This window comes from Canis lupus, chromosome X (genome assembly GCF_003254725.2).
Source record: "Canis lupus dingo isolate Sandy chromosome X, ASM325472v2, whole genome shotgun sequence".
In the NCBI taxonomy this organism is placed as follows: domain Eukaryota; kingdom Metazoa; phylum Chordata; class Mammalia; order Carnivora; family Canidae; genus Canis; species Canis lupus.
In genome coordinates, this window is record NC_064281.1 from 120,151,873 (window position 1) to 120,179,437 (window position 27,565).

The 27,565-nt window shown below is 38.9% G+C and overlaps 1 protein-coding gene across 6 annotated transcripts in view; it reads left to right on the forward strand.

The window, feature by feature from the left end:
• PASD1 (PAS domain containing repressor 1) overlaps positions 1–27,565 on the forward strand; it is a 93,110-nt gene that overhangs the window by 16,943 nt on the left and 48,602 nt on the right. For 4 of the 6 annotated variants that reach the window (XM_025460727.2, XM_025460732.2, XM_025460733.2 and 1 more), the window contains exons 2-5: positions 17,655–17,710; positions 18,684–18,838; positions 22,607–22,695; positions 24,990–25,079. In XM_025460727.2, the coding sequence (XP_025316512.1) occupies positions 17,679–17,710; positions 18,684–18,838; positions 22,607–22,695; positions 24,990–25,079 (366 nt within the window). In that variant the 5' untranslated portion in view covers positions 17,655–17,678. Of the gene's footprint in view, positions 1–11,531; positions 11,661–17,654; positions 17,711–18,683; positions 18,839–22,606; positions 22,696–24,989; positions 25,080–27,565 lie in introns of those variants that run through there. The other 2 variants (XM_025460729.3, XM_025460731.3) reach the window with 2 other exon arrangements.

Here is a 27,565-nt window from a genome sequence, read left to right on the forward strand (position 1 = left end):
GACGGGAAGACTTCAGGGCCAATATTCTCAACAATGCATTCTTGGGTCTTGAGTGAGTCTAAGAGTGTTAGCCTTGGTTTGATTCCATCGTCCCTTTGGATAGTCACAGCAGCGAACACGCAAGGGGGCTTTGGTAGAGCTCTTGGGTGGGAGAGACTTGTGACGGGGCTTGGAACCCATCATCTCCAACCACTGGAGGGAGCCAAGGTGGGAAGGAGTCAATGGAATGCACTTGAAGATTCATGCCTTTTACAAAGCCCGAGTACTGCTGTGTTTCAGCCTTGATGCTGTCTAGAGTCTTGAAGCACACCAGACTGTCACTCTTTGCCATAGACCAGAAATTCTCAAATACTCAAATCTTGTGTCTCACAAATCACTGTCAAGGGACTGGGCCCTCACCAGGATAGAAACCAAACTCCCCTATGTTTTTCAGCAAAGGACACTGATGTGTTTAGACAGTTTGTCAGCATATTTATGATTTTTGATGAGTTTCAAGGACATGATCAATTGCAGAAAGGTTATTGGACATAAATGTGATTGCTACAGCACTTCAAAGTAATTTGTCAATAGGCTGAGGAACCAAAGTTGGGAGAAACATGAGATGTTTGTGCTTATTTCTAGTCAGCTGGAAGGTCACAGGCAGAGAATGGAGGTGGAAGAGGGTGGGAAGAGGGCAAGTGGGAGATGACACGTGACGTTTCCAGATGGGTGTGAGTATTGAAAGAGGGCCAATGCCAAGTCATGGAGAGGCGGTACACTAGCGAACAAATGTTCAGGCACTGCGCTGACTCTCAGGGTGGCCGTGGGAAAGTTAACTAACCTCTCTGGACTCCATTTTCCTCATGTGTAAAATGGGGACGGTAATAATAGAACCTTGGATGTAATAAGTGTTTAATAAAGATGACTTAATGTTATTACTGGGGTAACTTTTTTGAAAAGTCTTCTCTCTTCCTACTACTCTACTACTTTAAAGCTAAATTCAGTGAATGTGGTTGAGTCTGGGCCCTATCCCAAGGGGGCTTGCTTGATGGCTTAAATGTAAAAATAACATTGTAATGAGGTTGCTTTCATCTTTACAGAGCTCTTATAGCAAGGGGCCTGAAGACAGATTCTGAGCAAACTCCACCCCAGTTTCTTTGTGATTTCAAAGAGAAGAGATAGAGACTTACCCTTGGTTATTAAATTGAAAAGTTTGCAGTATTTTTTCAGTTCTGCGTGTGTTTGTTTGTTTGTTTGTTTTTTGGAATTTACAGATTGCTTTAACTTAATGAAATCCTTTTTATTTTTTAATTTTTTAAAGGATTTTATTTACTTATTTGAGAGAGAGAGGCAGAGGGAGAAGCAGGCTCCCCATTGATCAGGGAGCCTGACTTGGGGCTTGATCCCAGGACCTGAGCTGAAGGCAGGTACTTAACTGACTGAGCCACCCAGGTGCCCCAAGGAAATCCTTTTTAATTGAGGGATTATAAACTGCTGGTTTAAATGCCTCTTCCCTTATTGACTTTCACCTTCCCGAGGGCAGAGACTGTATCATCCTCATCCCTGATTCCCATGCTCAGCATTGCAGAGCATGGCACAGGGTAGGCACTCTGTGACTGCAAATATGAGCAGTGCTTTAACTTTTTAAGTTAGGGTGCTTTCATCTCTCCTAGTTCTAAAAGAATTCACACTAAGTCTAGGGGAAATCAAAAGAGGATCTAAAAAAGATAGAAAAATCTACTGATGCTTCCCTATTAGTTCTCACTAGGTTTTTAAAAAAATGTCAATTAGGAGAATATTATACATTTCATGGATTAATAGAAAATTGAGGTTGATATAGAGTGGCATAGCTAGAAATGTAGGGATTTTGAACAAGTTTTAAAAGTACAAATTTTTGGTTATAAGGCGAAGTTTGGAGATCTAATGTATAGTGATGTGACTGTAGTTAAGAGTACTGCATTGTATACTTGAAATTCGCTGAGAGTAGATCTTAAGTGTTCTCACCACAAAAAAGATAATTATGTGAGGTGATGGATGTGTTAATTAACATGACCTTGGTAATCATTTCACAGTGTATGTGTATATCAAAGCATCACGTTATACACTTTAAATATATATAGTGTTATGTGTCAATTATATCTCAATAAAGCTGGAAAAAAATAGAAGTCTCCTCCAAACCCCACAGTCACTCTCATTGCTAAAGAAAGACTAGCCCTAGGAATAGCGATTGAAGGAATCAGGCAGGGAAAGATGGCACCAGACAGGACATCTGGAAGAAAACCAGTATTGTCCAGTGAATCTTCCATTGTTTAAGCTCCTTTTCTGCATCTCAGGGGTGAAGGCTTCTATAAGGATTGATTTCTGTGCTTTGTGCGAGGACATGCTTTGGGAATAATGGAAACCATTAGGTTCTACAGGCTGGCTGAATTCTATTTAAAAGCCTACAAGTCTTAAAAAAAATCCTACAAGTCTTGTTTGTTACCTGGACATCTATAGAGTTCATTTGTGAGACTTTATAGTCTAGCTGTTGTGGCTAGCAGAGATAATGTGCACATCAGAGCAGCAGAGACTTTGGATCAATTCTGCATTTCTAGGAAGTGAAGTATTTCAGAAAGAACTTGTTCTTTTAGTGGAAATCAAACTGATGTTGAATTTCCCTTTGCCTGTCGTGAGCAGAGATAGCCCTGGGCAGTTAAAGAGAGTGCGAAACAGTACTTGAGCCATTAGGTATGAGAAACCTGGAATCTGTTTATCTTGTTTAAATGCTTCTGTAGGCCATTACTCATCCTCCAACCCTTTGAAATCTCTGAAAACACAGTAAGATTGGTGAACCTCACGCAAAATTCACTTTTGACATTGAATAGGCTGGATTTCTCTGAAAGGGTTTCTATTCTAAAATCCTAGGACTCTTGAGGACCACATCCCTTTGGTTTTTGACATTCTGAGTTCCCATTTCCTTTTTTTCTATCATCTGGGTGTATAGGACCATATTCTGTCACTGTGAACTTGGCAAAGAGAAAAGGAGAACTCTGAAAGTGAGGTAGTTGGCACCAGCTCTTTCACAAGAGGTATCATGAATTCTATCATCTTTTGTGCTTGTGCACAGTTAATTGGATTAAACAAATACCCAGTAATTGGTACATCTGGAGAACAATTCTAAATACTCTAGGGTATAGAAATCAGAATAAGACTCCTATGCTCCAAAGGAGCTTACATTCTCATGCATACAAGACACAGTTTATATAGGGGTCTTTGAAGGAAAGACTTGGGGGGAAACCTGGGAAGACTTCCTGGAAGCAGTGATGGAAGGCAGTGTAGTATAGTTTTTAACTCCCAACACCAGACTCCCTGGATTCAAATCTCAGATGGACCACATACTACTACTAGCTGGGTGATTTTGGGCCACCCTTCTGTGCCTCAGTTTCCCTGGAAACTGAGATGGCAACATCAGAGCCTACCTCACAGACGTGTTGTGAGAATTGAGTAAGTTGCTTATTGGAGAGATCAGGGCCTCTTTGTAAGTCTGGGATAGTGGGAGACCCAAGAGAGGATTTCTGGAGGAACACAAGATCAGGTTGGTGTATTGGATTGTGTTGGCTACTACATGAGGATAGACTGAAGCAGGCTAAGAGTGGAGACCATTGAGGACAGGGTGGTTGTAGGGATTGAGATGAAGGGCCTGAGCCTGAAGTCTGGCGTGGAAGACAGGCAGGAGTAGGCAAGCATGAGCCACAGTGCAGAGGTGGGCTTCTTAGGCCAGGGACGCTGATCAGATGGGGGCCATGTGAGGGCAGAGAAGGAAGAGAGGTATGGAAAGTAACATGGCAAATTCCATTTGTATAGAGTTTTGATGCTCACCCTTGAGGAGTTTTGACATATAGCTGGGTAAAGATGAAGAATTGGACTTTCTACTCCTTTTAGAGGATTATTGTATACTACAGTGGAAATTTAATTCTGGAGAGCTTTTGTTGTTGTAGCCAAAGGAAGTAAATGCTGAGTTACCTTGATAATAAAGGAAAGGAGCAAACATTAAATGCCACCCTGTTGCTGATCAGCTGAATTCCAGCATAGCCTTGGGATTCTGGATGGGACAGGCTTGTGGAAGGGACACTCAGTTTGACCACTGACCAGGAAGCATATTACTCAGGGGCTGCATGTATACTATACCCACGCAAAGGTGGGAGATAGGATGTAGAAGACTGCATCCAAGTGGGTGGCTAGAGAGCTCAAAAGTTTCCAATTTATTCATATGCTGTCATCCATATCAGGTGGGCTTCCAAAATAGTTTAGAGAGCTGTCAGAGTAATCATCTCAGGATTTAATAACAGAGATGGTGGGTAGTGGAGCAAGACAGGGCAAGCTCATTTTCCCTGAGGTTCGAAAAGCAGCTCAGAAGAGATGATAAAGTCAATGTTTACAGACTGATTCGAATCCCAGTTCTGTCAGGTACTAGGTATGTAACCTCAGACAAGTTACTTCAACTTTAATTGAAAAAAAAAATTTTCAGCTTTATTGGCTCATACGGACTTTAAGAAACAAAACAAAAAAAAACAAACCAAAAAACCGAACTCTTAAATACAGAGAATAAACTGGTGGTTGCCAGAGGGGAGTGGGAGGGGGATGGGTGAAATAGATAAAGGGGATCAAGGGTACACTCACCTTGATGAGCACTGAGAAATGTATAGACTTGTTGAATCACTATACCGAACACCTGATGCTAATATACTACTGTATGTTAACTGTACTCCAATAAAAAAACAATGGAAAGAAGTTGGTCATTAGGTTAAAAAAAAAGTTTTACTGAGATATAATTGACACATAACATTGTAGAAGATTAAGGTGTATGACATAATGATTTATGGATATATCGCAAAGCAATTACCGCAGTAAGTTAACATCCATTGCATTACATAGTCACACACGTTTTCCCTCTGTAATGGCAACTTTTAATATCCACTCTCATGACAGCTTTTAAATATACAATAAAGTACTGTTAACTGTAGTCACCACGCTGTACATTCCACTTCCAGAGCTTATTTATTTTGCAACGGGGAGTTTATACCTTTTGACCGTCTTCACCCGTGTCCTTCACCCCACCCCTCACCCAGAGCAACCACCAGTCTGCTGTTTCTGTGACATGTTTTTTTTTTTTTTTTTTTTGTAAGCTTCCACGTATAAGTGAGATCCTATGGTGTTTGTCTTTCTCCATCTTACTTTGTTTAGCACAATGCCCTCAAGTTCCATCTATGTTGTGGCCAATGGCAGGATTTCCCTCCTTTTGTGACTGGGTAGTGTATTCCATGTGAGGAATGGGATTAATAGGCCCTGTCACATGGGCCTGCTGCGAGGATTAAATGGCAGGATTGGAAATACACAGAACCTAGTGTGTATGTGGTAAGTTCCATAAATGTTAGTGATGATGGCTGCCACTGCCCTGCTGTCAGTCCTCAGCCTCTCCCAGCTGATTTCCTTGGGCCTTCTGACCCCAGGCTTCCCAGAGGTTTCATGTGCATAGGCTCGCCAGAGGCTTTGTAGCACGAGGATCCTGCTTCAGCAGATCTGGAGCAGCCTGAGAATTTACTTTCAGGCAAGACCAACCTTGCTGGGCCGGGGGGGCCACACTTTAGATAGCAGAAGTCTACTTGGCCTCCCTTCTTTCAGCCTCAACTTCTTTGTAATCCTCTAACCCACCCCCAGGGTGATCTTTATGAATATCCATATCCAATATATCTTTGCAAAATATCAGTCCAAGTTGTGGCACCTCCAGGTGTTTGCATGCGACACTGGGGTGGATCAAACTCATACTCCTTCTCAGCCTCATATTCAATGCTCTTGCTTCTGGCTCTAACCTACCTTCCTAAGCATTCTTGATTTCATTCACACTGTGTTGTTTACTGAGCAGGCCTGGCACTTTAGTTTTGGTTTTGTTTTGCATTTTTTTATTGTGGTAGTAAAATACACATAACATAAAATTTACCATTTTAACTGTGTTTTAAGCGTGTGACTCAGTGGCATTAAGTGCATTCCCACTGCTTTGCAGCCATCACTGCTTTCCATCTCCAGAACTTTCTTGTCATCCCGAACTGAAAGCCTATACCTGTTAAACAGTAGCTCTCCTTGTTTCTCCCCTCCCCAGTCCCTGGTCACCGCCGTCTTACTTTCTGTTTCTTAGCACACTTTGCTGTCCATGATGTCAGTGACTCTTCACAACAGCCCGGTGAAGTGGTGCTAATATTCTTCCCATTTTATAGGTTGAGGATGCTGGGGCCCAAACAGGTCAGATGACTTGCCCAGGTTCACACACTAGGCAGCAGTAAAGACAGTCTGATGTCACCCTACCGTAATGTTCCACCCTGCTGCTTTACTCGCCCTCTGTTTGCTGCCTGTGGGGTCCTCTTCTCTCTATCTGCTGGCTCAGGTCTTTTGGATCCGTTGCACTATGATCTCAGATGCCTCTGTGAAGCTTCTAGTCCAGTAGTGATAATCCCCTTGCTTCGAATATGTGGATTCATGTTGATGTCAGCCTTTCCCATAAGCCTGTGTGCTGCCAAGGTTCTGATGGGCTCGGGGATTGAATGAACTGCTGAAATTTCAGAACTGGCAGGACCATGGAAAGGTTTTATAGACGATCCAGAGGCTTCATTGGAATATGAGTAAGATTAAGAATTTAATAAATTGCTGATTTCTTGCAGGGACATGTTCAGTTTTTACTGCACCATATAGAAACTGGAAATATCTTGCCAGAATGTTGAAGGATATGAGACCTTTTGATTTTTTTTAGTATTGCCTCAGACTAAGAGAATATGGCATACAGAAGTCCCCAAAGTGCAAAACCAGGAAGAAATATACTTGTAGATCCGACTTTGTTTCTCTATCGATCTGGGTTTGCCTTTTTTTCCTCCCTCCCTCCCTCTCTCCCTCTCTCCCTCTCTTTCATTCCTTCTTTCTTTCTTCTCTCTCTCTCTCTCTCTGTTTGTCTTTTAGGAACAGAACAGAATTAGCAGGATGAGAGATGTTCAGCAACTTTTGGCTGTTCATCAGCATTTTTCCAGGTAGGACTCAGTGTTTTTCTTTAACTAATTTCATCCACCAAACATTCATTCAGCATAGGTTTTCTGCCAGGAAGAATTAAGGGTGCTGGGAATACAACAGTGGAGACAAATCACCTGACCCAGTTCTAAGAAGGGTCATTTTGTACAGGAGGTGCACAAAATGGACATCATCTTTGGTCTAGGAAAAAGCGGACATTTTACTTGTGGAGGTATGTGTGCTCTTATGTAGATGGGCTCATTTTTTTCAGTGACTAGCTTCCCCACCACCTCACCCAGACCAAGGCCCGTGCCTGCACAGAGAGCTCACTGAAAGAACCCAGGTTAGAGAAAAGACATCCTCTGGGGATCATGCAAAGGCATAAGAAAGCCTGATTCTGTTTCTGTATCTCTTTTGGGCATGACTTTGCCACTTGCCCTTTCCTGGTTTATTCAGCATGGTACTTGGTACACGTTACATAATCCAGTCTAGGTTAATTTTCATTCTTAATTTTATCCTTTGGAAAAATCATGTTCCTTTAAGATGGGTGAGTAACTGATGAAATATAGTATTACAAGATGTAATTTTTGAAGTAAGTTTTGATTGAAAATAAATTGGAAAATTCCGTGACTCGGTTGATATATTTATGCCATACACATTTAACATCATTACTGCCTACATGAGATTTATAAATATTTCATTCTTTCTTGCTCTTTGAATATCTTTAATAAACCTTATATGAGTAAGAGATGATGACTTCATTCAAATTGATGAAGCATGCCATCATGCATTTTACCCTATAAACTTAAAAAAATCCCCAGAGTCATATTGAGATTTGAAAGACCACTTTCCTTTATGTGAGCAATTGTTTATTAAAAAAAAGTGCGTGTGTACATCTCTCTCTCTCTCTCTCTGTATAAAGAAAGAGTTGGTCTTTGATAATGCACAGCAAATTTTTAAATTACAAATATATGACATGATTATCTTCCACAATGGCATTTTAAATACTTTGAGGTTTTTATTTTAAAATAAACAAATATTGTAACCAGAGTAATAGCCAAAGATGGATTCACTGTTACATTCTGCTTTTCTTCAGACCCTATCTGGTTTTCTTTAGAATTCCACATAAACATTTTAAATGATGTTTACATGAGCCAAACACTTTCTGGCCATTATTGGTCTGTGAAGGCTGCAAGCATTTCCTTCTCTCTGTCAGGCGTGCCAGGCTGACTGACAGATTGGTTGGGACGGCGGGGGTGGGGTGGTGGTGGTGGTGCAGTGGGGGGGGGCAAACTGATCAGCAGAGCCTGGTCAGGGACTAAATGTACTGACTGGCTCACTAGGCCCCCCAGTGACTGCCTGGGGCTAGGCAGCCCTGCAGAGAGGGCAGTTGCTCCTTGGTTACAGAGCAGTAACTGGTTACCTTCAGCCTCCTCACACGTGGCAGGGTGAAGGTGTGCTCTTTCCTGCTATATCTTTCTCTTTATTTTCTTTTAAAAGAATTTCTTTATTTACTTATGAGAGACACAGAGAGGCAGAGACACAGGCAGGGGGAGAAGCAGGCTCCCTGCGGGGGGCCCAATGCAGGACTCTATCCCAGGATCCCGGGATCACGCCCTGAACCAAAGGCAGACGCTCAACTACTGAGCCACCCAGGTGCCCCGGTCTTTCTCTTTATGAAACAAATATTTTTCATGATTGCATTTGGTTATTACCAGAAACTATTGGTGACGTTTTCAATGGAATTCTTCCCAGTTATGCTGGAAGCCCCGATTCATCTGTTGCTCTTTCCATGGCACTTTTAGTAGCCCTGCTCTTTGCCCTCTGCAGAATTATTCCAGCCCCTTGGCCGCTGTACTTTGTCTGGTGAATCTCCCCTACCCTCGCCTGCAACTTCTCAGTCTATCTTTCCATTGAGGTCCAATTTCAAGTACTTTATCTGGCCAGGATCCCAAGTGTCTCTTGTCTTCCTTGGTGTGAGGTAAAACCCCCAAGCAAAGATCAATCTGATCATCTCCCTCGTCTGTTCCTACATGCAAGCTGTTGATTTTTCTGGGGAGAATCTCGCTTCTGTGCAGCTGAGTACCACTCTAGTGTCCTGCTCTTCACCACACATTCGTGATGAGGACATACATCAGGTGGCATAACAGCCCGCCTCTGTCTCTGGCCTGAGACACTACTTACTCGTGACATATTAGATTTATCCATCTGGTCCACTGCATGGTGATTGATCTCCTCAGGGTTCTCTCATTCTTGTCACAAGTGGCATCAAGAAGCCTGTGCATCGCCAGTTGTTTGCCCTCGATTCTCTCCCTGAGGGAATATATATATATGTATGTGTGTATATGTATATGTATATGTGTGTGTGTGTGTGTGTGTGTGTGTGTATGTGTGTATAGAGACACCACATCTTCTTTATCCATTCATCTGTCGAAGGACATCATGGCTCCTTCCACAGTTTGGCTATTGTGGACATTGCTACTATGAACATTGGGGTGCAGGTGTCCCATGTGACCTCCTTTTTCACCTGTATTATAACAAGTATTTTTTCATAATACAGATTCTTCACAAACATGCTTTTCAGTGGCCTCTTCACTGATTAAAAAATCCACTGGGTGCTGTTGCAAATGCTGAGACTTGCCGTGAAATAAGACATGTAACCTCAAGAGGAATGATAAAGAGAGCTCAACTCCTAGTGATGGGCCAATGTTGCTCTATTTCAAATTGAAGAATGCAACAAATGTAGATATTTCACATGGAGCTTCATTAAAATTCAAGTCTATAAATCCTCAAGCAGAATAAGCAAAGGTTGGTGAGTCTGAAATTTCAGAGAATTTGTTGAAAGGGTCATCATCAGCCCTGAGATATATAAGTAAATTCCTTGAATTACAATGCTGTCTTCAATCTGAAGTTTCTACTCCTCTATGTTTGCAACCAAAGGAGGTCATGATCCTGCTACTCTGCTGCTCCCCAGCCTTTTTTCTCCCCTCCACAGCTGCAGAGTGTAATAACTATGAGCCTAGCTGAGTCCTGAAATAGTTCTCAGGATGTATTCACTTTGATTCTAATTCAGGATTAAACCTTTAGTGTCATTTAGTCTCTTTCAACTGGAAGATGGTGGCACATGTTTTGTGTGTGTCACACAGGCCTCAGATGTGGCCCCTGCAGAATGTTTCAAGAACATTAGCAACAGGAGCCCAGATTTGATCAGCAAGTCGCTTGTCTCCAGAGAGTACTGATACTGCCATGGAACATGAACTGAGAATCTGATAACTTATTTGGCTATGGCAGTTTTGAGACTGAGAGATGAAGAGTGAAAATTCCTTGAACTGTGGATCTTCTCCCAACTGAACACTGATAACTTGTGTCATCATAATTGGCACACTAGAAGCTATCTTCATAAGTGATTCTCAACTACAGAGAGCGAATGGTTAATTACAGAATTCAGTTCATGGTATAGTCCCATAATCCATCTATTCAGTGTATTTTCTTGTGAACCAAAAAAGAAATGCACGTGCGCGCGCGCGCGCACACACACACACACACACACACACACACACACACACACACACTCCATGGTAGAAATCTCAAAATTATAATGCTTCTTTTGTCATAAATCAAATTTTCAGTTTATTGTATATCTGTTCCTTGATGGATCTCTATTGTCTCATTATTCTATACCTATGTTTTGCACCATTATCCATTTACTGACATAACTGTAGCTTTATAATAAGCCTCAGTGTCTAGTAGGACACATCCTTTGACACTGTTGTTGCTCTTCAAGATTATCGTAGATCTTTCTCATTGCTCTCCATAGGAATTTTGTCATTAACTTCTGAAGTTATATAGAAAAATAAACCTAAAAAAAAGAGAAAAAGAAAAGAAAAGTAAACCTAAACAAATCTATGTTTTTTTTTTTTAAAAGATTTTAATTATTTATTCATGAGAGACACACAGAAAGAGGGAGAGACACAGGCAGAGGGAGAAGAGGCTCCATGCAGGGAGCCTGATGTGGAACTCAATCCTGGGACTCTGGGATCACGCCCTTAGCCAAAGGCAGATGCTCAACCGCTAACCACCCAGGTGTCCCTCTACTGGGTTTTGATGAGAATTACATTAATTTGTAAATTAGTTGGGGGAGATCTGATAAATCTATGGCATTGGGACTTCCTGTCCAGGGATATGGCATATCTTTCCATTTATTTAGATCTTTTGTCTGCTTCAATAAAGACATGATTTTTTGTGTAATGTTTTAGCACATTTTTGTTAAATTAACTACTGAGCACTGTATACATTCTTTTTCTTAAGTAGGCTAATAGTTTTAAAAAGTATTTTTATTACTGAAGTAACATAATCTGTATGATTTTAATGCTTTAAATTTGCTGAAACTGGTTTTATGATGCAGCATATTTTGAATCTTCATAGCAGTTATACATAATAAACAAGTATTCTATAGTTGCTAGGCATCGTGTTCTGTAAACACATGGGGCCAAGTTTCTTGGCAGTGCAGCAAGTCTTCAATATCCTCCCTTATTTTCTCTTTACATGCTTTATTCATTACTGTTAGAGAAGTGTTGAACTCACCAAATGTAATTTTGAGTTCATTTAATTCTTCTTTCAGTTCTTACTACATTTTGAAGCTTTCTAATTAGGTACATACCTATTTAGGATTGTTAGGTTCTCTTGATTGGCTCCTTTATCATTGTGAAACATCCCTTTTTTCCCTTAGTACTGTGCCTTACCTGAAGTCTTGTCTGATATTAATTAGCCATTTAGGCTTTTTGGCATTAGGATTGTATAGTATATATGTTTCTGTTCTTTTATTTGTAACCTAGCTGTGTCTTTATAATTAAGGTATCTTCTAGACTCTTGAAGAGTTGACCCTTGAACAACATAAGTTTGAACTGCACAGGTCCATTTATATGTGGATTTTTTTTTGATAAATACAGGACAATACTGTAAATGTATATTCTCTTATGATTATCTTAACATTTTCTTCTCTCCAGCTTATTTCATTGTAAGAATGTAGTACATAATACATATAACATCCACAATATGTGTTAATTGACTGTGTTATCAATAAGGCTGCCACTCAACAGTAAGTTGTTAGTAGTTAAGTTTTAGGGGAGTCAGGACACCTGGGTGACTCAACGGTTGAGTGTCTGCCTTTGGCTCAGGGTGTGATCTCTGTCTAGGGATCGAGTCCCACATCAGGCTCCCTGTGAGGAGCCTGCTTCTCCCTCTTTATGTCTCTACTTCTCTCTCTGTGTCTCTCATGAACAAATACATAAAATCTTTAAAAATAAGTTTTAGGGGAGTCAAAAGTTAAATGTGCATTTTCAACCTGTGATAGGGGGGTCAGTGCCCTAACCTCCCCACATGGTTCAAAAGTAGTTTGGCCTTACTTTTCTATCCAGTTTTAGCAGTCCCAGACTTTACATTTGTGTCCATTGGCAGTTAATATTTATTGGTGAATTTAAGTTTACTGTCTTGGTATATGTTTTCTGCTTCTCCCATTTAATCTTTGTTATCTTTATCTTGTTTTTCTTCTTTCTTTTGGATTAAATGAGAAATTAATTAGTATACCATTTTATCTCTTTTAATTTACAATTTGTATCACATGTGTGTTTTATTTGTTGCTCTAGGAAGTTTATAGTATATACATCTTTAACTTATTACTGTGTGTTGTGAACCCTTATTTTGTTGCTTCATATATTATGTAAGAACCTGACAACAGTACATTGTTATTCTCTGCCCTCCTATCCTTTGTGTTGTTATCGTCATAGGTTTGACTTCTACACATATTATAAAGCCTACAGTCCTTTGTTTTATCTCAACTCTCTTGGACATAAAGTTGAAAAAAATTCTTTTGTATTTATCTACATATATATTATTGCCAGTACTTTTCATGTCTTTATGTAAATCTAAGTTTCCATCTGGTATCCTTTTCCTTTTACCTGAAGTACTTCCTTTAACATTTCTGGTAGTGCTAGTATGCTGGCCTTGACTTCTTTCAGATTTTATTCATCTGAAGATGTCTTTATTTTACCCTCAATTTCTTGGAAGTGTATATTTTTGTTGGATACAGAATTCTAGTTTGATTTCAATGCCCTCCCCCCAGCACTTTAAAGATCTTTCATTTTCTTTTGGCTTGGGTTGTTTGATAAGAAGTCAGACAGAGGTCATCCTTTTTTCTCCTGTATTAAATGTGTTTTTTATTTTTGTTTGCTTTTAAGATTTTCTTTTTATAATTGTTTTTCATCTGTTTCTTTATTATATGCCTTGGTGAGTTTTTCTGTTGTGTTTATTTTTTTGGACTCATTGAGCTTCTTGAATATATGAGTTTATATTTTTCATCCAGTATGGAAAACATGGCCATTATTCAAATTATTTTGCCTCCCCTTTCTGGGAATCCAGTACATTTATTTTAGATTGCCTGATTTTATCTCACAGTGTGGCTCTGTGCATTTGCTCAGTCTTTTTTCTCCATTCTGCTGGATGAAACTCAGATCTACCTTCCAGCTATGCATAAGCTGTGATTGTTTTGAATTCACTGGATTTGTTCTTTCCCTGGTAGTTGTCCCTTAATTGGTCTTGTAGAGTGTCACCTTGCACAGACACAGGTTAAGTATTCAGCAAAACGTTCAAGAGAATCTATATTCACATTTCTGGAGTTTGCTGGTTTGTTTTGCCATAGCTTTTTCTTTCTGGTATTCTACTTCACAAATTCCAGCCACCTTGGCTTTCCTGAACTCTTATTTCTGTTTCCTAATCCCAGTGAGACCACTGTACTCTCCTTGGGATTCTGCTTCCTGAACCATGGTCTGAAAGTGCCTTTAGGTAGAAAGCTGGGATTATTTTAGGGCTCATATCATTTTTGCTTTTATCACAAGGATTACAGGCATGTGCCGCCTGCTGTCCAATGTTTCCAAATAGATATTTCCTCTAATTTGTCCAGTCTCTTAGTTGTTCATGGCAGGAGGGCTATTCCATGGCCATACTCAGTAGTCCCTATAAATTTCTGTTTTGACTGTATCTTCAAAGAAATACTTTCTAATTGTGGTTGCTGGTATATAGGAACAAAATGAACTTTTACATATTAATCTGGTATACAAATTTGCTGAACTATTTTGTTATTTTAACAAATTGCAGGATCTCTTGGATTTTATGTATAGATAATCAGTGTTCAAGAAAGAGGACTTTTACTTTTCCTTTCCAAGAGTTATTCATTTTATTTCTTTTTCTCATCTTAATGCATTGTTTAGTACATTTAGCACTATATATTAAATGTTTTAGCATCCAGTCTTATTTTTTTCTTGAATCTAAAAAATTCCTTTAATGCTCTACCTTTAAATATGATCTTTGTATGTTTTGGTTGTTTCTCTTTATCAGGTTAAGGAAGGTCTAGTCTCTACTTATTCCATTAAGAATATGTTTTAAAAAATTAAACATGTTTTGAATGATATCAAATGCATTTTATGCATCTGCTGAGATGATCACATTCTTTTTGTCTGATATATTGAATTGTGTTTTTTTCTAATGTGAAATCATCTTAGTACTTTTAGAATTAGCTCAAATTTTTAAATACTCTCTTGGCTTGGGTTTGATAATTTTATTTAGGATTTTGCATGTGGATCATAAATAAAATTGGCTTATAAAATTTTCCCTTTTGAGGCTTCCTTTATCTGTTTTGGTATAAAGAATATATTAGGATTATAAAATAAGTTGGGTGAGTTCTCTGTTTTCTTGAATAATTTGCATGAGGTATGAGATACCTATTATTTAAATGTTTGGAAGTATCAATCTGTGAATCCCTTGGGACTGTTTTGTTTAGGTTAGGTTGCTTTTCTGTGGATAGATTTCTAATTACTGCATTAATTTCTTTACATTTCTATGATTTCTTCCAATTTTCTTTGTATTATTTAATAGATTTCACAGATGAAAACACATTTTTTCCTAGGAATACTCTGTTTCATCTCTTTTCAAATTTATGGTCGTGGAGTTGATTATACTGCTTTTTAGCATCTCAGGTTCTTATGTATGCACTTTCCATTCCAGAATGTGTCAACTCTTTTATTTCTTGATCAGTCTGCTATAATAATATTTTATTGTTTTTTTAAGAAACAGATTTTTTGACCTGTTCTGTTATTTCCTTTTTATCATGTTGTCTTCTCATCTTCTTTTATTTCCTTGCATCACCGTTATTTGTCTTTACTCTTACTTTTACAATTTGTTTTGTTGATTGCTTAACTCATTTATTTTCATTTTTTTCTCATGAGCTTTATGAGTCTAAATTCCCTCAGGTTGCTTTAGCTGCATTTTATAGGTTTTAATACGTAGTATTTTATAATCCTTCAGTTCTAAATATTTCTGATTTCCTGAGCTATTTAGGAAATTTTGTTTTTGTTGCTGTTGTTTTAAATATACAGATATACAGGTTTTTATGTTATCTTTTTGTTCTTGATCTCTAAATGGCATCAGGGCCAGAGCATATGGTTCTTTGGAATTTGTTGATCTTTCTATGGCCTAGAATGTCCTAGCTATCTTTAATGCTCTGAAATGTACTATATGTTTCTAGATGTGGTTTTATTTTAATTTATCCAGCCAGATTGGGTCACATTTTCCATTCTGGGAAAATTTTAGCCATTATTTCTTTACTGCCTTTCTCAAATTCTTGCTATTCTCTTCATCTGGACCTTCTGTTAGAACTGTATTATATGGCTTTCCATTTTGTCATACATGTTTTATAATCTCTTATTTCATATTTCCTACTTTACTGTCTCTCTGTAAAGGCAATATGATAAATTTCTTCATATCTGTATTCCATTTACTAATTTTCTCACCTGTTTTTTTCTTTCTTTTTAAAAAGATTTATTTATTTATTTTTGAGAGATAGAGTGTGCATGCACATGAGTTGGGGAGGGGCAGAGAGAGAGGGAGGGAAGCAGACTCCCTGAGGAGCCTGGAGCCAGACCCCATGACTCCTGAGGCCAGGACCTGAGCTGAAACCAAGAGTCCAACATGCAACCAACTTAGCCATTCAGGCGCCTCTCACCTGGTTTTCCTTAATACATGCTTAATCCATCCTTTTGAAATTAATTCATTTGAATATGCTTTTGTTTTTAGAATTTCACTTTTCTTTTTCATGTCTACCTGACTTTTCTCATATTTTTAGTTTCATCTATTTTATTTTTCATATTTCTAAGCAGAATTGTTATATAATAGGTTTCAGATCTTTTAATCATTTTAAGTTCTTGGAGGTTTCATACTGCTGGGGATGCTGGTGTGTGTGTGTCCTAATTCTGGTATATGCTGGGTTGTTTCCTTACATATTTTCTAATTCTGGATGGTGAGCTCATCTTCAGCAGTGCCTTATCTGTGGAAATTCTGTGGGACTTGTTTTAAGAGAGTATCTCTCCAGAATGGGTTTTTCTTTGCATCTCCTGGAACCTTATTTGGTATAATAGCACCCTTTTTTTTTCTACCCAGAGAATATGCTGAGATAGCCAAACTTCCTTGTTTTCTTCTTTTGTTGTCAGGAGGGTTTTTTGTTTGTTGGTTGGTTTGTTTGTTTGTCAGGAGGGTTTTTTTTAAATGAAACCATAGCCTCTTGGAGTCCTGCCTATATGTGGGTGTTAGTTTCAATGCTTTGCTTGGATTCTCCTGCACCCAAGAGGGCTTTAATACCCCAGGTCCTTTGTTGCATAGCTTTGCTTCCCTGTCCTCACAACAGCACAGGTCCGTGTACTAACCAGCGTTGGTTTTCAGCATCTTGTCAGTGTTTTACCCCTAAACTTTCCCTTACTTTTTGGAGAGCTTTTATTTTTTTTAATATTTTATTTATTTATTCATGAGAGACAGAGAGAGGCAGAGACACAGGCAGAGGGAGAAGCAGGCTCCATGCAGGGAGCCCGACGTGGGACTCAATGCCCGTTCTCCAGATTCACACCTTGGGCTGAGGGTGGCGCTAAACTGCTGAGCCACCCCAGGCTGCCCTCTGGACAGCTTTTAAAGGATGTTTGCTGTGTGTTAGCTGCTGCTGCTTCTTATTTAACAGACATGTATTTGAATGTCATTAACTTCTGCCTTGAGGATTTCACCTTGAGGTGATGTGTGAGTCTAATCATACAGTTCAAAGCAGAGGATCTTGGTGATTTCAGGGCCATTTTTTTTTTAATACGTCCAGGATTTCTGTGATAGCAGCAATAAATGCACATTTTGTCTGTGGTGGCATGTTGTTGGAGGTAGATATGAAGCTTTTAACCCACATCTGTTTCATTAACTGTTCTTCAAGTTAGTGGAAGTTAAACGAATTTTAATGGTATGGAATTAAATCTACAGATACTTTTGGATTAAGTTGTGCATACTTCACAGAATGTTTTTGTAACTTTTTCAAATATATTCATTCATTTGTAATGCTATTGTGACAAACATTCATTGGGGATCAGACAACAAAGCAAGCCTTCCGCATCTACATAACGTCTGAGAGGGTTATTGGTACTTAATGAAATTCTATCTTTAACAGAAGTAGGCATTCCTTAAGGGAAAGGTGTTATGCAATTGAGAATTTTGATTAGTCTTATTGCTTTATTGTGATTCATCATAGACTGATACCTTAGTAAAATGTTGTTCCACTTTGATTTCAGAATTCTTCATTATATCACTGAATAATGGATGAGACTGAAAGAGAAAAAGAGAAGAGGTATGAATTCATAACTGATATTTCTGTCAAAGCCCTCCCCCCTGTCTTCTGTTCTTGTTTCACATCTAACAAAATCCTGCTTCTTCAGGGAAGCCTGACTCAGGGAAACTTGGTCTCTCCAGTGGGTTTTCCATAACCTCTAGCTCCAACTCTGTAATAATACTTACTGCATTACCCATGTATCTGACAGCCTCCCACATCAAACTGTGTCTCCTATGACTTACACAGTGGCTGCCCAGCGTTGACACTAAATCAGTGCTTTACACTCCCTGATAGGTTTAGAAGCCTGTTTTGGGTCCATGGCTTGCCTAGAGCTTGAATTCATATTTGTTGAAAAGATAAATTACCTTATTTTTCCAGTTCAAGCATCTAAAGTAAATTCCATTGCACCAATGGAAAAGTTTTTGTCCAAATTTTTCAGTGTGATCTGTTTTTCAAAGGTTGAAAAAAAGATCTCAATTAACATTTTATTGCTCTGCCTTCTCTCTGAGCAGGAGCAATAGCTTTGCAAGAGCCTCTTGAGTAATTATATATCATTCAGAAAGAATTGTCTTTAATCAGGAGTGCTCTTGTAAAAACAGGTAAGAATATATGGTGGAACAAAGATCCACCATTAAATTCACATTAATTTGGATTTAATTTATTTCATATAATTCTTAGGTTACTCTGTTGGGCTTTGCTCTGGAAGACTCTGAGACAGATGTGGTCCCTATCCTCGAGGGCCTCACAGTCTAAAGGAGATGAGATTGGCTTTTGATTTCTCATTTTATTTTTTTTTAATTTCCTCATTTTAATATTGACAGTTATTATTGTCCTATGAATGATCAAGGGACTGGATTTTTGCTCGAATGTTAACATTAACAACTCCCTTTTCTCCCTTCCTATTTCTTCTCCATCAATTGTTCCATCATCTGAATTCCTAGACCTACCCTTACCATTAACAACACTGATTTTTTTTTTTTTTGTCGCTTAGGGATGTATCTAATGTATCTGAAAATAAAAAGAAGGACCAATACAATACCTTCTTCACAGAACTGCGTGCCATGCTTCAAACTCATGGTTATCCCATAAAAGGAGACAGATCTAAAACATCACAGGGCACTACTGCACTTTCACAGAAGAAGAAAGGTTCGGTCTGGGCACCCCAACCCATCCTAACAGCTTTTTGATTACCTATATTGAAAATTGGTTGTGGGTGGGACAGCAGGGTCTCTCCCTTTACTTCAAGCATCTTTGGGAGAAATTAATGAATAGAGGATCTCCTGAAGCATCTTCTAATACACAGACTCTTAGTTTCTCTCTATTTATAAGTTTGTTTATAGCCAATGCTGAAGATATTGTTAAGGTTCATGCAAAAGGGGAACAAGGAAATGAGAATTGATAGAGTATACTGGGCAATAATAATGCAAATTTCTGTGTCTTAGGCACTTGAAGCATATGGTAAATGTTGCTAAGGGAAACTTGGCCCTGAGGGTGGAAAATAGTACCTATAATACTTAAGTAGGCTTAACTCAAAACATCTGAACAGGTTTTATACCCATATGCATATAATCATGCTGTAAAAATCTGTTACTTAAAAAAATATTTTCTTGACTTTGTGATACTTCTATTACGGTTTCTGTACACTCTTCACAGCACAACTTCTTGAAATGATTGTATAGACCCTGTCCCCCCATCCTCATCCCTCATTCTTTCCTCAATCCACTTTATTGAGGCTGCAGCTCTCACTGCTCCAGTACAACTACTTTTATCAGGAATGAGTGACTTCCACATTGCTGAATTATTTGGTTTTTAACTCTCCACATCTTTCTTGGCCTTTTAAAAGCATTGTACAAGTGACCACTCCTTTCTTGAAGTATTTTTCTCTTGGCTTCCAGAATAATACACTCACCTGGTTTCTCTCTTAGCTCATTGGCTGCTCCTTATTTTTTTTCCTACTTTCTGTTTTTCCCTTTCAGGTTCTGAACACTTATGTGCCTCAGAGCTCAGTCCTTGGACTTTTTTTCTTCTCTGTCTACACTTATCTCCTAGGTAATCTCATCCAGTCTCTTAACTAGAAGTGCTACCTGGATGTCAGTGACCCCTGCTTGTTAAATCTGTCTCTAGCACTGACCTGTTATTTAAGCTCTGTACTTGAAAATTGTACTCATTATTAAATCAGCAAGTTTCCTATGTGACTTCTTCTCTTGGATACCTAATAGAAAAGTTAACATGGCTGTAAAGGAAGTCTTGGTCCCTCTCCACTCCATTGCCTCTCATACCCCTCCACCCCCCACCCAGTTTTCATTATTCCAGTAACTGGCACCACCACCCATTCTTCCAGCAGCCAGAGCTAAAACTCTATAAATCATTCTTGTGTCCTCCATTTCTTCCACCTTCTCACCCAATTCATCAGCAAGTCCTTTTGGTTTTGCCTCTAAAATATATCTCAAATCCATTCACTTCTCCCCATTTCCATAGCCTTGATATACCAACCTAATCCAGGCCGCCAGCCTTCTACTTTTGTAGAAGTCTCCTAGGACACTTTGCCTCCACTCTTGCTCCTCAATTTTATCTATTTTGCACAATCAGTCATAGTGGTCTTTTAAAAACATATCACTCCAAGGGGATCTGGGTGTCTTAGTTAAGCATCTGACTCTTGATTTCAGCTCAGGTCATGATCTCAGGGTCATGAGATTGAGCTCCACACTGGGTGGGGAGCCTGCTTTAAGGTTCTCTCTCTCCCTATGACCCCCACTTAAAACACATATCACATGGGACGCCTGGGTGGCTCAGCGGTTGAGCATCTGCCTTCAGCCCAGTGCATGATCCTGGAGTCCTGGGATCGAGTCCCACAACAGACTCCCTGCACAGAGTCTGCTTCTGCCTCTGCCTGTGTTTCTGCCTCTCTCTGTGTGTCTCTCATGAATAAATAAATAAAATCCTTTAAAAAAACACATATAACTCTGCTGCTTAAAAGTATTTAATATTCCACTTAGAATAATGCCATCTCCTTAACATATACCCTACATGATGTGGCCCTGCCTATCTTTCAGGCTTCATTTCCTAGTACTCTGTCCCTTGGTCACCCTGCTGTAGCCACTTTGGCCTCTTGTCTGTAATTTAAATAGGCAAAATTCTTTCCTGCTTCACTTTTTACTACTGCTTCCTCTGCTCAAGATTCTTTGTTCCCAGGTTTTCCTGTGGCTGTCTTCCTGTCATTCCTGTCCATGTGTTCATTATCTGTCTACCACCCCCACCAGTCTGTAAGATATAAAAGGATTGTCACATCACTTGTATTGTTCATACTATATTCTGAGCCTCTAAACAGAATAAGACACATGGTCACAGCTCAGTAAGTATTAGTTAAATAATGGGGCACCTGAGTGGTGCATTCGGTTAAGCATCTGACTCTTGGTTTTGGCTCAGATCATGATCTCAAGGTCATGAGATTGAGCCCTGTGTCGGGCTCCATGCTCAGTGCAGGGTCTGTTTGAGTTTCTCTCTCCTTCTGCCCCTTCACTCGTGCTCTCTCTCTCTCTAAAATAGTCAATCTTTTAAAAAATATTAGTTAGATAACTGAATGAGTAAGGTTTTAGTTCAATAAGAATTACCAAGCCCCTATTATGAGTTAAGTACTATGCTGGATACTGGGGGTTTAGTGAAGAATTGGATATGATGCCCATCCTGCAAGCAAAACAAGAATAAGTCTATGGATAATGGTAATGTGGAAAATCCCTTTATGGTTGATTGATAAGATACATTGGTTTTATTTTCTTGGAAATATGTAGATTCTTTTCAGTCTTATTTATTTCTTTGGAGGGAGTCTAGGAGATGAAAATCACTAAGTAGAGCTGAAAATCAATGGGGAAATGACTTCAGCGATCAGATATGGGAAAGTGTCATAGGTTGTTTCCTGATCTCGAGGAGCTGTGACCAGAATTGAGTTTCCAGGCTGGGAGAGTGGTCAGAAACCTTTATCTTGTGGCATTTGTGCAATTGGTGTGGCTTATTTTTATATTTTGTCATTTCCCATGCAGTTACACACACTCTCTTCATTCCCTCCTTAGTGACAGTTTCAGAGCTTTTCTGCTCATGCTTGGCCTCCTTCTTATCCAAATATACTGATAGGAAAGGATCTGAGACTCATACCCACTAGGAAATCAAGAATTGCTATCAGAATTATCTTTGTCAGGGGGTTTAACATTTTTAAAAGGGATCAAAGTCGTATGCTCTGGGTCTCTAATTGTTCTGTGAGGAGAGGAAACTGATAGTTATTAACATGCATTAAAATAACTGGAGATTGGACGACTGTGTTAGAGAAATACCTGTGTTAGTGATGTTAGCGGAGTAGGTGGGATTGGGGGAAGTGGAGGGGGCAGATATGGATAGCAAAGGCTCTGAGTGAGCACAGCAGCAAAACAGTGCTCATTGGGAAAACCAGAAAATGTTGAAGAATGAAGAAGGATAGATGGGAGATACAGCATTGTTAACAGCTTTGAAGAGATATGAGATAGGGCTTAGGGACATTCTAGTTAGGTATCCGCATCTGCCTAGAGCCCTTGACACAGCCTATACCTTCTCTGGCATGTTCTTACTGGGTTTTGGTGGAATGCAGAAGACAGAAGTCAAGGAAAGGAAAGAACTAGAGGTTGAAAATCATAAAGATTTTGGAGAGGTGTGTACAGTGGAAATTGAGTTGGATGATCTTCAAGGTCTTTTTCAATTCCAAACACTTCTCTGTTTATGATAATTTACAAGCAATTAGTTAGTCTACATCGACTCCTTCATTAGCGCTCAGCATTTTCTCATGAGAGTCTTTTCTATAAAATTAATTATAACTTTGAAAAATCTAATACCCATAGCTAATCATTTTAATGTGACAGTTTTCTATCCTTTCTTTGTTTTTCTAAAAAGGCACAGTCAATCCAGAAACCTCTAGAGAGCGATCTAATTGGATTCCATCATTCCAGAGCTATGAAGACTTCAAGTGTAAGACACTACAAGTAAGAGGGGGTTTGTTCTTGGATTACTTCACTTCACCGGTAGAATACATCCAATAGAAGATAAAGAATAGTGTTTTTTGCAGTGTGGTTAGGAGACCATGCATATCAGATTTACCTAGGGACCCTAGTAAAAATACAGATTTCTGCGACCCACTTAAACTGTCTGAATCAGAGTCTCAATTCTGAGAGGGCCAGGAGGCTGCATTTTTAACAGGCTCTCCAGACATTTCTTATGCCAACTGAGTTTCAAAAACCACTCATCTTGAGTGACAGCAAATATGAACAAGTCTTCGCATAGGTTAGTGGCAAGTTAAATAATATCTGGTAGACCATTCAACGTAGAAAGTTAGCCTCTAAATAACAAGCCTTCAAGTCTTCTTTTTTCCTCTCAAGGACATGAGGTGTTTACGGTTTCTATCTCCAAGGACACTGTTTAGTTTCACTTAGTTTAAAGGCCACAAACCAAAGCCTGAATGATCATGGTGTTTTGAGTCAGACAGATGGGGCTATAGAATTGTGCCTTTGTCATTTACCTGCTCTGTGTCCTTGAGAGAGTTATCTCTGAGCCTTGATTTCTTTCTCTGTAAAATGGGTATTAAAAAATCTCTGTCACTGATTTGTTCTGAGAATAAAGCAGACATGTGTAAAATGTCTTAGTGCACTTCCTCACTCCCTTCTTCATGCTGTTCAGTGTCCAGTATTTTCTATTCCCATGTCTCTCTGTATTGCAGTCTGAGTCATTTCTTCACCTCTGTTTTCTTTCCAGCTCTGTTCTAGCATGCTATTTAACTGTACAGTGAGTTTTTATTTTTTAATGATAATTTCATTTTTAGACATTTTGTTTAGTTTTCACATCTACTTGGCCAGTTTTGAGTATCTTGTTCCTTCATCATATTTCCAATACCCTTCGTTATTTATTTAAGCCATTTAAGCAAACTTGAATTTTATATTCTATCTTCAATAATTATGATATCTGCTGGTTTTGAGTATGATTCTTCATTTTATTACTGTCCCTCGTTCATGATGTTTCATTTCTTCCTGTGCTAGTAGTATCTTATTATAAGCTCCTGTTATTTGGAACTTTATCCACATGAATTCTTTGAACCCTGGTTTTAGAATGATTCTCTGGAGAAGATCTGGGGTCAGGAACACTTTACACTAAATAATTGGCTTGGGGTGTGGAAGTCTACACCGGTAGTTAGTGAATTCCAGCTCCAAATCTGTGTGAGTGTGGGCTTCTTTTTTTTAAGATTTTATTTATTTATTCATGAAAGACACACAGAGAGAGGGGCCGAGACACAGGCAGAGGGAGAAGCAGACTCCATGCAGGAAGCCCGATGCGGGACTCGATCTTGGGACTCCAGGATTGCGCCCTGGGCCGAAGGTAGACGCTCAACCACTGAGCCACCCAGGTGCCCCAAGTCTGGGCTTCTGATTAGCAATTCTCAGATGAGGCTAGCTTTAGTTTTCCTTCTCTAGCCAGAGCTGAGGCTGAGGAAGGCATGTGAATTGACTCTGTCCCTTTTCTGGATAAGATCTATTTTGCCTGCTGACAGTATTATCCTTTGGGAAGCTTGGTCTTATACAGAAGTCTCTGATTTCACTTCCCACCTTGTGTAGGCCTGACTTTGCTTTCTCTCCCCCAGTCTCTATGCCATCAATGCTGTGCAGATATTTCCAAGGCAAATACAGGCTCCAATATCCCCTTACCCTTTAATTCCCATGTTCTAGTCATTTCTGATATCAGACTGTTTGCTTTACTTTACATTAAGCTTGGTTTCTTTTGAAATATAAGTTCTTATATATTTTATTCATCATTTTAGGGGTTCTCTCTACCAGGAGGCATTTGTCTTGATATCAGATCCATTATATAGCAGGAAAGTAATGGCAAATCCATATTTATAAGTAGATGACTAAAATAATGACAAATAAAACTGCCCTGTGAATATTCTTAGCATTTTTGAAATTAATTTTGAATTGAATATGAAACAACCTACATACAGAAATAATCTTCCTAGCTTATATTGGAGAGTTTTGTGTTAATTGGGTGTAAGTTAAAATTTGTTTCTCTAAGTGACACATCGTTTGATAAACATCTCATGCTTAAGGTTAAGTAGATTCTGTGTGGGAGGCAGAAGAATGGAATTTTAATTAAGTCTGTGCCTGCTTTATTGATATTTAAGGACCACAATCATTTTCAGTGTGCTATTATAATTATTTATGCATTTTGAAATAAAGCCATCATTTTATTATTGTTCTACTATTTGATCACATTATTATTCTCTCTTCATTAGTCATTAGATGGCTTTATGATAATATTGAGCACAGATGGAGTGATAATTTTTGTCGCTGGAAACGTCACTTGTCTCCTTGGCCATTTACCAGTAAGTATTTACAGTTTTGGGGAAAGGATCATTCTGGTTTATTTTTCAGGGGTTCATTATTTGTTTTCAGGAGCATTTAACTCAACAGAGAAGATGTTCTTTCAGTGTTGTTGAAATGTGTACCTGTTTTATTGTCATCTTCATTGGTTTCAGTTTTAAATCTATAATAACGAATTCTGATAGGTAATGCAATACTCTGTGTGTGTGTGGGGGGGGTTGTAAACTGCCCCCGAGGCAAAATCCAAAGAAGAATGTGCTTTTTGAAATGTCAGTCTCCTCAGAATCCAGTGGCTAGCCTCCAAGGTGATTGCTTTGCGAGGCAGCCCTCACTGGGATAGATGTGTTGGGTTTTGGACATATTCTGCTATGTACTGATTAAACAATGAATGTCATGATTTGTTTATGCTGGCTCATGGCATCCATTCCCAGATCTGATTTGCTTTTTGTTTCTTTAGATTACAGAACAAATTATGATCTCATTTAGAAAAAATATAGAAGGGATGACATAGTTTAGCTAGAGACATCTACCTATGAGTTGTAGTCAGGGTCTGTGGTGTCCAGAAAGGTCACTCAGTCCTGAGCTCTTTGGTGTCACTCTGCCCCTCTTTAGGAAAGCTTTCTCTCTCTTCATAGGACCATTGACTTAGAATATATGATTTCCTAAAAACCTTTCTGGATCTTCAGGCTGCACAATGAAAGTACTACATATCTTCCTATCCCATTAATGCATATGTGTGAAGAGAAGATATGTAGAATACATCCACCTCCACTCCTGAAATCTTTGTCATTTGTCTAATTGTGTGAATCATATTTGGATCATTGCTTTTACCGTATATTCCTCATTCCACAGAGCTATCTAAAGAACCTGATGAACTCTGACCCAGAGATCTATAGCACTCAAGTTTAGAATATGTAAATTAATAGGAGTCTTATTACATTATTCTTTAGTTAAGTTAGAAATAGATTAGAAGCTTATTCCACCAGTTATGCCATTCCAGCCAATATGTTGCATGTCCCAGTTGGAAGCACAGAGAGCTTTTCTGCTCTTTTCTCTTTACTTACAGATAGTATGATCTATATCTTTCTTTCTCATTCTCTTTCTTTCTTTTAGAAAACAGGTTTACATTTTCAAATTCAGCTTAATATTTGTAGGATACCAAAACAGCCGAATAAAATACAATTATTAGAGATTTTCATTGAATTGGACTTTAGAGTACTTGTATCATGGAAGAATGGTTTTATTAAATATATATTACAGAAAGAGTGTATGAGTATAATCCATGACAGGTTAAGTTTTGTTACAGTAAAGACCAGAAAACTTCCCAAATTCTTGTATTAGATGTTACTTAAACCAAATTGGTCATTGAGTGAGACTGGTGAATTCTTCCTATTACATGAGGATTTTACACAGGGATGGTCTTAGTTGTATTATCCTTGTTTCTTTATGTAATTTGGCTTAAAGTTTTCACTCTCAAGAGGATCTTTCATCTTTCAGCATTTTCAGTAACACACACGCATGGACTCATCCTAAGGTAAAAGAGCCTGGGATGTGGGGTTCAATCTTAAATCATGGATTTGATTACCTGAGATGGATATAGTGTTGCTAAAAAAAAAAAAAGCCTATATCTGAGGCATTATTTCACACTTTTCCTCATTAAGTCCCAAGTCTTCTTAATTTGTAACAACACATAATTTTTTTCCAGGCTTTGATTTAAAATTTAATTTTATAACTCATATTAATATAGAGGCTAAAACATTTCTAGAGTATCTTCCTGGCTCCAGGAATCTACAATTTCACTAAATATCAAGATACCTCTGTCTCTTGGACAACTCTAAAGCGATAACATTGTGGGTGGGAGGAACTTTGTCTTTGAAGTCAAATAATCTGGAGATTAAAATCTAGCTCTGTCACTCACCAGCTACATGAGTTTTAGTTTCTCATCTGTAAATGTGGGAAAAAACACTACTTAGAGAGTGACTGGAGGTGGGCTATTACAAATGTGGGGCTGGTGAAGACCTTTTTCAGGTGACATTTGAACAGAGGCCTGAATGGAGTGAGTATGTGAGTCCTGCAGATAATTGGAGCAAGTATGTTCCAGGCAGAAGTAAAAGCAAATGAGAAGGCACTAAAGCACAAGTGTGCTTGGTGTGGAAAATGTATGGTAGAGGGGCTGTTGTGACTGGAGCACTTTGAGCAAAAGTAAAAGTACTAGGAGGTGATGAGGTCAGAGCAGTAACACAAGCCTGCCTTGTCTAGGGCCATTATTTTTTTTTAATTTTTATTTATTTATGATAGTCATACAGAGAGAGAGGCAGAGACATAGGCAGAGGGAGAAGCAGGCTCCATGCATCGGGAGCCCGACGTGGGATTCGATCCCAGGTCTCCAGGATCGCGCCCTGGGCCAAAGGCAGGCGCCAAACCGCTGCGCCACCCAGGGATCCCATCTAGGGCCATTATAATGAATGTGCCTTTTCCTCTAATATGG